Below are 13,672 nucleotides of genomic sequence, written 5' to 3'. Positions count from 1 at the left end.
ATTCGCATTGAAGGCAATATTTCTTTATGATCCTAAGAGTGGCGTTGAAGACCATGTCATCTATTGGAGATACTCTAACAAAATTATTTTGTTAGATAGACTATCAAACTCATCTGTTTTAAAAAAAAGGAAAAGACCAATGCTAAACAATCATGGAATCTATTTTAAGAAAACTAACGAAAAGTTAAAAAAAACTTCATTTTTAATGAAAAGTCATTTTTAAAGGTATAATGAATAATATTAAGGAAATATATAAATATGATTTTTTATTAAAAGTAAACAATACCGAGAGTGTTTTGTTAAACCTCTCTTTTTACTTTTTCTTAAGACAAAACGAGGTCTCCAAGTCACAGTAGACCATGCCCCAATGGGCTACAGAATATAGGTAAATTAAGCAAATCCACCCCCAGCTAATTGTACACCAGGGGCTTCCTTTACAATACATCGAATCAATAATATTACAAACATCAATGTAATTATCGAGCACAACGTGACATACCATACTGCATGCAATTCATTGTTCTGCCTCGTAGCTAAATCGGTGGGATACTTTGTTCATGCTTGAAAAAATTATGAGGATCAACCATGGTTTTCACACGTACCAGTCTATCAAAATTACCTTTAAAATACTCACTCCCATAAATCTTCGCAATCTGAAAGTTAGTCTGATTATCCAGATTAGCCCCAATTTCTAGATCCCGGTAGTTTTGGAAGGCCTCTCTTGGGTTCTTGGAGACATATGGAGTCATCAGGTCAAAAAACTTTCTTGATAATTGAAGGTACTTGCTGGCTGCCTTAACACCTTCCTCTACCCATACCGCATAGTATTGAATCAAAAATAGATTTCCTGCTCTGTGAGGGGACGGAGTAGCCGACTCAGAAATCTCGCCCATTCTTCCACCGTACGGGTTCCAGTCCATCCAAAAATTGTCTATCTTAATCATCTCCTTCCATAAGGATTCTATAACTCGTTTCGGAATCGGTTTCTTCACATAGTCAGACCTGGCTTTGAAGAAGCTTGGTTGTCCATTAGTCCTGTTGAGAAGAACAGTTATCGGAGTTCCAAATGGGTAATCAGCAAAGAACACTTTGTTTTCAATCCAGCTCATTTCGAAACAATCTCTTCGTTGCAAACCTAATTCGGGCAAGCGCTCCTTTACCAACGGAAGAAGCTTGTTAGTACGTCCCAAAAAAAGACCAATGAATGATACTTTCACAGTCTTCTTTCCCCCGGTGCTGTTCACTTGTAGTGGCCTTACTCTGATGAAGAGGTCTTTAGGCAGCTGGGGTGCTACGTATTGCCACTTATAAACGACATCTGTAGCCCCTTTCTCTAAGGTTATTGAGACGTTGAACACAGTCACTTTAGCTGGAACCGAAACCAACTTGAGCTTCCACGAAAGAATGACCCCGAAACTAGCTCCACCGCCTCCTCTAATAGCCCAGAAAAGATCTTCTCCCATTGATTTTCTATCAAGGACTCTACCATCTGCAACAACTATCTTAGCATCGATAATATTATCGATGCTAAGGCCATATTTACGCATCAAAGGGCCATACCCGCCGCCACCAAAGTGACCACCAGCACCAACCGTTGGACCAACCCCAGCAGGAAACCCTAGAAAGTTGCTTTTCTCAGCAATTTTGTAATAAATTTGGCCAAGGGTAGCTCCGGACTGAACCCAAGCGGTCTCCTCCCCAACATTAACATTAACGGATTGGAGTTGAAACATGTCAAGAATGATAAAGGGTACATGAGACACGTACGACAGACCCTCGTAATCATGGCCACCACTTCGGATTCTGATTTGCAATCCTTGCTGTTTTGCACATAGAACAGTTGCTTGAACATTGAAATCGTGCTTGGCTGCTACAATGGCCAAAGGTTTTGGAGTTGTGGATGTAGAAAATCTGCGGTTTTTAATACGGTCCGACAGAACAGATTGAAAAGAGGTGTTTTGAGGGGTGTAAATGGCTGCATGGACTGAGCTGGTAGACTGAGATTGTTTAGAAAGGCATTGCAGAAAGTCATCAATATTGACAAGTGGATCTGAAGTTGCCCATGAAACTGTGACGACTGAAAGGATTGAGAGAATGGCGAGTTGAAATGGAGAGCTTGGGAACTTCATTATTGTTGATTTCTGGCAGTGTGACAAAACACACGACTTTGGAGTATTATAAAGAAGCCAATGCACCAAACTTTGACTCCGTTTGTGCATGGTAATTAAAATATCAATCAAATTTCATTGAGCAAAGGAGTTGATGTGTGGCGGAGAATTCAGGTTTATCTGTTACTTGTTTGGTGTGAGAATCTGACTTTTAATCAAATAATACAGGAGGGTGCGGCCAATTTGGCCACAAATTATTTTTCTACACAAGCACAAAGACTATGGTCCCGTCCATATATAATTATATATGGTCGACCCACCCAAAAAATAAAAGCGTATGGTCCCCGGCAAAATAATCTTTTCTCTGTTTTTAATCTATATGTATCTTGAGAGTTGGGATCATATATAGTTAATAAGATTATAAACTAGTACAAGATGAACTTCGTTTTTTTATTATTATTATTTTTTATTTTTTTATTTATTATTTATCTGAGTATCGTAACAGAGGGCCGTGAAATTATTATTCTTTTCTTTTTAGTTTTGTAGTTTGGTAAAATATGGGATTGAATTATGTTTTATGAAGAGAAGAATCATAAATAGAAAAGCGTCTAGGGCAATCAGTAAAGGATATAGGTCCAGTTGAAGAGCTTGTTGGGCACAAGCAGGAAAAGAGTCGAGCCGAATACAATTCGAGGATTTGTGATGACCTAAATTAGCTAAGGCATCAGCGGAAAATTGGTTTCTCTAAATGCTTGGACATTTAGGTTGAATTGCCCTCAATTTAACAAATTCATCTCCACCAGTTCCAAAAGAGAAGGGCAATTGGATCAAGGGCAGCAGCCCGTTGGACTGCCCTTGCAATAATTGCTGTGCCTTGAGCCCGCGGCTGAGCCATGATGCCTTGAGCCACCAGTTCCAACGGTCTTCTCATTGGGACAGTCAAATTTCCAACGTTAAATTTTTTTTTTTTCCAAAGTACAGGTTGTGCCAGGTGGCACAATCTTGTTCATCTAATTTAAAATAACTTTGAAAATCAACGGTCAGTATTAATTCAAGGGTAAAAAAATACAAAATATTTTAACAACACACTTAAAATTAATCATACTTAACAAACTTACAAAATTCAACCATATTCTTCATTCGCTTTTATTTTTAATTAATTATGCTTGTTTGTAATCCTTTTTTTTTTTTTTTGACCAATCGAACTACACTAAGAGGGAGAGGTGGGCTTAACCTCATAATGGGCTAGCAATAATATGGTTCAAATTCGTCTTTAGTGAAAATCGAACCTAAGGTCTTTCACTTACTAAGTACACCCTTGTAAGGCATACAATATATATATATATATATATATATATATATGTGAATAGTAATCGTCATTATCCTTGTTCTTCCTCTTCTCAAACGGGTGAACTTGCACAAATACAATTACTATTCAGAGTGAATGGTAAAAGTAATTTCACTGCCTTTGCCCTTGCCTTATCCTTATCTATCTAAAACGGATGAACTTGTTCTAAAGACGTGGCTAGTTAATGGAGATTTCAGAAAATAAACTAACTAAACACAAAATTTCATTGCAAATAGTTTTAATCCTCCAAGGGATCTTATGCTTCCCGATTAAGCAGTTGATGAGCACAAGTGTTCTACGAGCAGCCGCTTCCGCCACAAGAGTGCCTGTTTTACATGTCCAATGGTTTTTCGGCCCAGGCAATAAAGCAAGCAGCCGCCGAAATAACATGGATGTTCATTTTTGGGGAATTGTTATTTACCAATCAAAGATGATCTTGTTTGCTTTCCCGTCACGTCTTGTAGTGCTAAAGTAGGTGTCTTCTTTTCTTTTGCTTTTAAACGACTCTGGGAATGAGTACAAATATTTATTTTAACGAAAATAATATTTTTGCTCGACTAAGTTCCTTTTGATATTATTTACTTAGAACAATTTTTTTTTTTTTATTTTATTAGAACTCAAAAATTTTAAACTATTTTAATTAGTTTTCTTATTTTTTTAAGATTTTAATTTTGTACTTATTGTGGGATTTGTGATACTTTCACAAACTTTGTATGACTTTGCTGTGTTCTAAAGTGATCTCTGTGGGAGGTATTCTTAAGTGTAACTTTGGTATAGACATGTTGTGTTACACCTATTTTTGGGGAATTTGTAATTACCCAAAATTTACTAGTATTCTTAAGTGTGATTTTGGTACAGATATGTTGCGTTACCCCTATTTTTGGCAAATTTGGCATTACCCAAAATTTACTCATAGGCATTGTCTTTTAGACAATGCCCATCCCACTTCACAATCGAGACTTTGGTTTTTCACTCTTAGATTTCAGTATTTACAAATTTGAGTAAGTGCCGCCGATGCATTCTCATTTTTATACTTTAGCATTTATAAATTTGACACCTAAACTATTAACACCATCAAAATTTGTTTTTTCAGACGGTGACAATGCAATTTGGTGGCTGAATTAGGCTTTTATCTATTTGTTGGTTGTGTATGCGTAATTCTGTTTAGGTCATGTTAAGGTGTTGGAATTCGTTTTAAAGGTTGTGTTGAAACTGGTCATAGAAAAGTTATACTCATTTTTTAACCCATGTTTGTTCTTCATTGTAATGTTTATTAATTGTCATTTGGTGGAGTGTGGAGATACGTTTTGTTTTTTCAATTTATGTTGCTTAGTCGTTCCCTAATCTTGTCACATATTTTATATTTAAAAAAAAATATATATATATATCTCACTATTACTTGAATATTCACGGATTTCTTCTAATATGGTCTAATATTATTCATTTAGTCCAAATATTTGACTTTCTTTTTCTTGGGTAGAGTTTGTCTGTCTGCACTTGGTTGGGTTTTACAGATGCATTCGCTCTCATGGCAGCAAAGGTGGTACTTATCTGCATAGCTACATGTTTTATAGTTGGTTGGAACTGGAGAAAAACTAACGGATATCAACGAGTACACATGAAGGACGTCCATAATTAATATGCGTAGTCATAACACGTGATCATTTTGACGACTGCTTTGATTGCCTGGTTCTTTGGTTGGTTGGCTAATTGAAGACCAAATCTTTAGATGGTTTTTTCTTTGTCAAGCAAATCTTTTGGAAAGTCGCACTTTTCTTGTTAGCTAATCAAAGATATAAATTTTGTTAGGCGACAGTACCTCTAAAAGAAGTAACATAAAAATTTAGTTTCGTTAAGATAAAATTGATTACATCATTATATTTTGTTATATAAAAATCCATGCATACTGTTATTATCCGTGACACCATTATTTTCACACAACTTTTGACACGCGATTTTTATAAGATATACTCCGTAATGTATTTCAATAATCTGAGTCATCTATCTTTTAGGTCTTCCTTCAAAATCATGTCTACCAAAAACATCCAAATATGAATCCATGCCATTGGATTAAGGGTTTATGTTTCTTTGTTGAACTATATTTGTCTATTTTCTTCAATACAAATGAATGTCTTAATGATTTTGAATTTGTATAATTGTTTGCAAAGATGATCTATGAATGGCTTTTTAAAAATAAACGGTTTAGATCATTAAAATACTTTACAAAATATACGTAAAAAATAATGTAAAAAACATAATGTCACGAATTTGTATATAGGATTACAAGGTTGACTGACTCTTTTAAAAAACTTTAAACCAGTAGGTTTGCTGGGACTTAATAATTGGTGTTATATTTATATATTATCGCTCAATTAATGATTGATACATTTGGTTGCGTGCACTCCATCTGTATTTTCGCTGGATCCTCTTTGTGAGGATTTCGGAAATCCGTCAATCATGTTCGTTTATCGTACATCGTGAGGTTATAAATTATTTTAAATATTTTTATTTAAAATTAAATACAAATAATACTTGATAAAAATTGACCGCATAATGTACGATGAATGGAACTCCAGAATCTTCACCAAAAGGATCAGGAGAGGATCCTGTTGGGCGTACACTACCATGGCCATTATTGAGTATGAATTCAGATATAAGGGCTTGGACGTATAACTCACATATATCATCACACGTGAATTATATTAGTGGATATAATTATGGGAGAACATGCATGTGATGGATACATAGATGACGTACGTATTCCAAACCATCTAAAATAAGTAACTCAAATCCTTGCACATCAAGAAAAACCCAAATGGGAAACCAATAACGTGTCAAAACCAAAAGCAACTAGGAACACAATAATTTCTCGAGGATAATGTTAGGAAGATAATTTTTAAACTGAATTTACAAACCAAATAATGTGTCATCGATAGAAAAATAAGCACGTTAATCAATACTTAAGTAATAACTCAATTATCAACATCCACATTATTCGGTTTACAAAATTTAGTTTAAAAATTCAATCTCTCAAGATTACCCCTTTCTCAGACTTTCATGAATTGAGCTAGACTCAACCAGACTTTGATATATACACACATATACATATGTATAACTTGGTCTCATTACGCGTGTGGAAAGGAAACCACTTACAAAGGAGACCACTAATATGTCTTTTGAATACAATGATATTCGAAGTTATTTTGACAATGTTACGTAAATGACTAGATGTGGGAACGAGAATGACCGAACGTCCCGACTCCACAAAGATAAGTAACTCAAATCCTTGCACATCAAGAAAAACCTAGATTGGAATGCAATAATGTGTCCAGAACGGAAAGAAACAAGGAAGCATAATATTTCTCAAAATATTGATCAAATGAGCCGGACTCAACCTAACATGTTTCTTGAAAGTATAGTGGATTGCTATTTGGCTAGCAAAAGATTGAAAGGGAGTTGCTACAAGACACATTTGTGTACATTATACACATCACATAATTTGCAAATCTGATCTAAAAAATTGGTTTACCTAGTATTACTCTTTGATAATATTTGTTCTCATTACTTGTGTGTAAAGGGAACTGCTAATTTATTTTTTGGATACAATGAAACCGAATTATTTCTATTCTTTAACAATATTATGCACTACTGAACTAACAGAGTTATAGAGACAAGGGTAATCATGAAGATAGAAGATAATGAATTAAAGCAGTATTCTTCCTTATATATAGAGGATTAAGTGTTATTTTCCTTCATTATTAGAGGTAGTAGTTTTATTTGTATATGTTAATTTTCGCCTTTAAATTCCAGGAGGAGCGAATAAGATATTTGTCCCTAAAAGTGTTGTGGCTGTTACTATATCTGCACCTAATGATAGCAATTTTCGCCCCTATTGCTTTTCCTGCCATGCTGACAGTTAAAACAATATAGTCATACAATTAAGCCCCTATTGTAGTTAACTATTATAATCATTTAAATTTAATTCCCTCGTGAATCAGATTAAGGAACAATTACACAAACATCCAAATTATAAGACCATATTTTGGAGAAGGACAAAAAAATTTTATTGATCTTAAAGGGGGACAAAACTTATCCATGTGGCATGATGTCACAACTGATTGGTTTTTTCAATTGTTTTTGCATTTATAATTTTACCCTTGTATAATTAAGAGATGAGTCTCTATAGCAGGAGTTCTTTCTCTCTCCTCCCTTGTCTTCTTCGTGATTTTCTCTCTCCCTGTTCCTTTTCTTCTTACCTCTCTCTCTCTCTCTCTCTCTCTCTCTCTCTCTCCCCACCCCTCCTTCTTCCTTTCTCTCCCTCTTTCTCACTCTCCTTGTCCTTCCTTATTCTTCTCTCTTATTTCTTCCTCCCTGCTCTTCTTCTTCTTGTTCCTGTTATTCCTTAGACTCAAAAGTGGTTTCTTTTCTAAGAACGATTAGGATTTCTTTTTCTTTTTCTCTTTTATTCTCTTTTTTTTTTTTTTTTTTTTTTTTTTTTTTTAATATTTGATTTTGAAGTTTTGATTGATTTGGATGCATGAATTTTGAAACTGATATTGCATAAATTCTAGAATTTTTAAAACTAATCTTGTAGAAACGTTGAAATTTTGAAACTGATCATGCATGAGTACTAAAAAATTTGAAACTAATCTTGTGAAAGTGCTGAAATTTTGAAACTAATGTTGTAGAAGTGTGACATCCCACATCGCTCAGGGGAGTGATCCTTATATGTATATTCTCATCCCTACCTAGCACGAGGCCTTTTGGGAGCTCACTGGCTTCGGGTTCCGTAGGAATTCCGAAGTTAAGCGAGAAGAGGGCTTGAGCAATCCTATGATGGGTGACCCACTGGGAAGTTGCTCGTGAGTTCCCAAAAATAAAACCGTGAGGGAATGGTAAGCCCAAAGGGGACAATATCGTGCTACGGTGGTGGAGTCGAGCCGGGGAAGTGATCCGCCCCGGGTCGGGATGCGACAATTTGGTATCAGAGCCTAACCCTGGTCGCGTGTGTGCCGACGAGGACGTCGGGCCCCTAAGGGGGGTGGATTGTGACATCCCACATCGTCCAGGGGAGTGATCCTTATATGTATATTCCTATCCCTACCTAGCATGAGGCCTTTTGGGAGCTCACTGGCTTCGGGTTCCGTAGGAACTCCGAAGTTAAGCGAGAAGAGGGCTAGAGCAATCCCATGATGGGTGATCCACTGGGAAGTTGCTCGTGAGTTCCCAAAAATAAAACCGTGAGGGAATGGTAAGCCCAAAGCGGACAATATCGTGCTACGATGGTGGAGTCGGGTCCGGGAAGTGATCCGCCCCGGGCCGGGATGCGACAAGAAGTGCTAAAATTTTTGAAAGTGATATTGCACAAATACTGAAAATTTATAACTATCTTAAAGAAGTGCTGGAATTTTGAAACAATAAGTGCTAAAAACTTTGAAACTGATATTACGGAAGTATTGAAATTTTGAAACTGATCTTGTAAAAGTTCAGAAAATTTTGAAACTGATTTTGCAAAAATGAAGAAAATTTTGCAATTGATCGTGCAGAAGTGTTGGACTTTAAAACTGATCATGCATAAGTAATAAAAGTTTTGAAACAATTTTTTTTAATCAAGGTAAATTTTTTGAAACTAATGCACGTAGTACAAAGCTTGGAAGAAAAAGAACACAGCCATACTACTAAAAATGTATGAGAAATTCAATGTCAAATTGTAGTCTGACCTATCTATACTCTATAACTATTAAGATTTCACAAATCACAAAAGGAACACTAAACACCTGCATAACCTGGCAAGTATTCAGTTTGATCACAAATCATAATGGTATTTTCACAAACTTAACCATTTGTACAACTTGACATGTGTTGAATTTTATTACAAAAAGTATTATGCAATTAAGAGTGAAACCATTCAATATGAATTGCAATTTATTCTATCAAGTTTTCGATGTGGAATTACAGTCTTCAACAAAAACTGGTATATTTGTGACATGTCGTTCCCTTTATTTTGAAAAAGTTCAAAATACTTTTTATTTTATTTTAAGAAAAGTATGATATTTCATTCATTGATAAAGGCCTTTACAAATATTTATCATGAAGAACTCGGCCCCAAAAGAGTCCTTGCAAACTAGATATAAAAATATTACAATAAAGCATCACTAATCGGAAAGTAATGATTAGACTTCAAGCACTCGTCTGAACTCATCGAAAACCTCACGATTACATAGATCAATAAAACTGTTAATTTTCGTATTACACGGAGATTATGTGAGAACAAAATCTCAAACCATAAATTGGAACATGGAGTACGATGCTAATGGATCAATCACATCATCTAACCGCCCCCACAATCCCTGAACACCAAATGAAGTAGATCCAGCTAATCAAATAGCTCTATCCTTTACACTTAGATCCAAAAGAGGTAGCACACACAAAAAAAAAAAAAAAAAATTAAATTAAATGAAGCAACTCTCCTATAGAGAGAAATCAAACTAGTAAACTCAAATCAAACCAAAGTCCAAGACAATTGTTGAAAATTATTAAATATAAACAAAATAAGAGGATAAAATTATGTCACCGCACCACATCCTCCAGACATCCGAAAGTCATATCACTACACCAGCTAAACCCAAGTGTCGTAGTGACTAAACTTGATCCCAATGCAATTAGGCATCTTCCATGGCTTCCAGCTTCAACTCTATATCAAATGTGATAATTGAATTCAAAACTTTGTATTAATTGTGTGCGTAGGTCAAAAAACGACGATTATCATGATGACTAAAGTGTTTCACGGTTACAATTCAACATCAAAATAGAATAAACAGAAATTGAAAGGGAAGAGACCAAGAATGATTTTCAAGCAGATTGCCCCCAACCCCCAAAGCAAAAGGCAGGGCTCGATGGCAGAGGAATTTTCCTGGGTTTTCTCTAGACGGCTACGGTTTTTCGTCAGATTTGTTAACAACGTTATACAATGAATTATTTAATATCATCCTAAACAAAACTTTACGGTACAAATAAGTTTAAAATACTTGAATCCGTTTTTTTTTTTTTTTTTTTTTTTTGTGCGTTGCAATTTCTCAAAATCCTTGAATCCGTTTTCTTTCTGCACTCTTCAACGTTGAATTAATAATGACATTGCAAGTCTCAAGCAATTAATTTTGCAATTTCACGACTAATGAATCTGATTTTGTTCTTTTATAGGAACAATTAATTGATTTTCAATGCGAGAAAAAGAAGAAAAATAGATAGATTTTGCAACTGATCGCAAATCGTTAAATAATAAATTTGACATCAAGACAACTTAACTAAATGACTTTGGTTAGGAGGATTGCTGAAGTTCTCTTTTGACTGCAGAGCTTTTGCTGTTGTACAACATTGAGGAACACAAATGTCTCTGCGACTAATTAGCCACATTGCTATATTGACATCATCTTTGCCACACAAGAATAACACTATTGCTAACTCACTTCTCTTATCTTGTACATAATTACAAATGAGTCCCATGTACATTTCCACGGCTCACTTGTATTAAAAAGTGTGTCAACAATAATATCAACTTAGTGCGTCTAAATATAATTACTGATACCATATCGACTTGCAACATTTCAATTTACAAATTAATTTAAACATAGTAACGACATTTTTTTTTTTCTTTTCTAGAGCAACAACTAGTTTCTATTTAAGAACTTGCAACGTTCTAAATTAATTGTTTTGAGAAAAAGAAAACAGTTTTTAGGCCGGAATATTATTTGTTATTATTACTTCTCTGCAACATACTTTGTAATTAATTGGTCATAAACATACGTTTTCTCATCAAAAGGAAAAAAAAAAACATTATGCTTTCAAGAACTCAAGAAGAAAATACTGCAGTAGAAAAAATTGCAAGACAATGAAGGGACAAAGCTCTGCAACAATACCCTTCGTTCTCTCATTCTTTTTGCTCTTTAGTAGCACTGTTTATTGTCTCACTCCTTTCTGTGCATCTATTGATCCACCAATAAAGGATATCCCTGATCTAAAATACACCCCCATACCGCTTCCGAAACATTCTCAACAAATTCTCAATGACTTCCTCCAATGCCTTGCTGTAAAATTTCAGTCCACCACCCACCCTATCATGGAAGCCATTTACATCCCACAAAATACCTCATTTCACCAAGTTTTGCTGGCACACACTAAAAACCGCAGATACACAATGCTTGATACTCCAAAACCTTTGGCTATTGTAGCAGCCAAGCACGAACGCCATGTGCAAGCAACCGTAATTTGCGCAAAACAACACGGGTTGCAGATTAGAATCCGAAGTGGTGGCCATGATTATGAGGGTCTATCATATGTATCGGATGTCGCCTTTGTCATTCTTGACATGTTCAATCTTCGATCCATTGATGTTAATGTGACGGAAGGGAGGGTTTGGGTTCAGTCAGGGGCTACAATTGGTGAACTTTATTATGAAGTTGGAAAGAAAAGTAGGGTTCATGGGTTTGCAGCTGGATCTTGTCCAAGTGTCGGTATTGGTGGTCACTTTAGTGGTGGTGGGTATGGTCCTTTGTTGAGAAAATATGGGCTTACAGTGGATAATATTGAAGATGCTAGACTAGTTAATGTGAATGGTGAAATCCTTGATCGAAAGTCAATGGGAGAAGATCTATTTTGGGCCATTAGAGGAGGTGGTGGAGCAAGCTTTGGAGTCATTCTTTCGTGGAAGATCAAATTGCTTCCAGTTCCAGCCAAAGTAACTGTGTTTCAGGTAGAAAGGATGCTGGAACAAGGCGCTAAGGATATGGTTCATCGATGGCAATACGTTGCACCTAAGCTCCCTGAAGACCTCTTCATTAGAACAGCAATAAAAACCAAGAATGGCTCCCAAGAGGGCACGAAGACTGCGGTAGCAATATTCACTTGTCAATTTCTGGGACGAGCAGACAAGCTTCTTCAATTGATGAATGAAAGTTTCCCTGAGTTGGGTTTACAGCAAAAAGACTGCTTTGAAATGAGTTGGGAAGAATCCATGGTATTCTTGGCTGGTTGCCCAGTTGGAACTCCCCTAGAAGTTCTACTTTCTAGGCCAAATTTTCCTGTAATTTTCTTCAAAAGTAAGTCCGACTACGTGAAAAAACCAATTCCAAAACATGGTTGGAAATCTTTATGGAAAAATTTGATTAAGATAGATCACTTGTTAGTGCAATTGAACCCTTACGGCGGAAGAATGAGTGAGATTTCTGAATCAGGAACTCCATTCCCTCACAGAGCTGGAAACCTGTTTTCAGTTCAGTACTTTATTTCTTGGAAGGAAGAAGAGATTGAGACTATCAAGCGGAATATTCACATGTCAAGAAAGTTGTACAAAAGTATGGCTCCATATGTCTCCCAGAACCCAAGAGAGGCTTTGCAAAACTATAGGGATCTTGACATAGGTGCCAATCCGCACAACCGGACTAACTTTCGAACAGCTAGACGTTATGGTAGCAAATATTTCAAGGGTAACTTTGATAGATTGGTACGTGTGAAAACTATGGTAGATCCCCATAATTTTTTCCACCATGAACAAAGTATTCCTCCCCTTTAAGAGCTGCAGAGAATCATAAAGTCGATTGCATTGGTAATGTACCAACAAACTTGTAGGTAAGGATACAACAGGGTGGAGTGGGCAAAAACATACAAGCAATTGGAGTTATGAAATTAAAAATTCTTGTTAGTATGGCGTTTCCTATGACACAATTGATTAGTTCTGAGAGTTTTGATCTCTGACATGATCTTTGTAGTACTAGATTCATTGGCTTCAATGGATCCTTCATCAGTTTCAGTTTCTTGCAATATTTGGGATTAGTTGTTAATTAACTTTCATTTTTGTGTAAGGGCCCTCTTACCGGGAGTCATGTTCTTCACTTTGTTTTAATCTTAAATCTTCTCCTTTCATGAATAAAATATGTTGTATTCTTGTTAATAAAAAAATTATGACATTAAAACAAATTGAAAATTAATACAGTTAATTATTGAAAGTAGTGGACTACTCTGGTGTTATTCTTTTGACCCCTTTAATGAAGTTATTTTCTAAGCAAAAATAAAAAATAAAATTAAAACCAACACGCAATGTACTGCTACATTGTCACATGCACAAGCCTTCACTCATCACATGCGCAATTCCCTTCTCTTTCTCTCCATCTATTTCGTAATTTTTTTTCTTTTTTATTTTCCTCCTTTCTTTCTCCCTATC

The 13,672-nt window shown here is 35.7% G+C and overlaps 1 protein-coding gene and 1 pseudogene across 2 annotated transcripts; one reads left to right on the top strand and one right to left on the bottom strand.

Annotated features, from left to right (window-relative positions):
* Nucleotides 1-249: 249 nt before the first annotated feature.
* Nucleotides 250-2,198, bottom strand: LOC137726605 (berberine bridge enzyme-like 17 pseudogene; annotated as a pseudogene). The gene has a single exon (XR_015962350.1). The product of XR_015962350.1 is annotated as a berberine bridge enzyme-like 17 pseudogene (transcript).
* A 9,443-nt stretch (nucleotides 2,199-11,641) lies between these two features.
* Nucleotides 11,642-13,255, top strand: LOC137724351 (berberine bridge enzyme-like 7). The gene has a single exon (XM_068463089.2). The coding sequence runs from the start codon at nucleotides 11,651-11,653 to the stop codon at nucleotides 13,022-13,024; it is 1,374 nt and encodes a 457-aa protein (XP_068319190.2). The 5' UTR covers nucleotides 11,642-11,650; the 3' UTR covers nucleotides 13,025-13,255.
* The last annotated feature ends 417 nt before the right edge of the window (nucleotides 13,256-13,672 follow it).

This window comes from Pyrus communis, chromosome 5, assembly GCF_041283825.1.
Source record: "Pyrus communis isolate YQ-2024b chromosome 5, ASM4128382v1, whole genome shotgun sequence".
In the NCBI taxonomy this organism is placed as follows: Eukaryota; Viridiplantae; Streptophyta; class Magnoliopsida; order Rosales; family Rosaceae; genus Pyrus; species Pyrus communis.
Note: the sequence above shows the minus strand (reverse complement) of the source record. Positions and strands in the feature narration are given on the sequence as shown.

Bases quoted from the DNA above. Each gene is read 5' to 3' on its own strand.
- LOC137724351 (XM_068463089.2), top strand. From the start codon at position 11,651: ATGCTTGATACTCCAAAACCTTTGGCTATTGTAGCAGCCAAGCACGAA.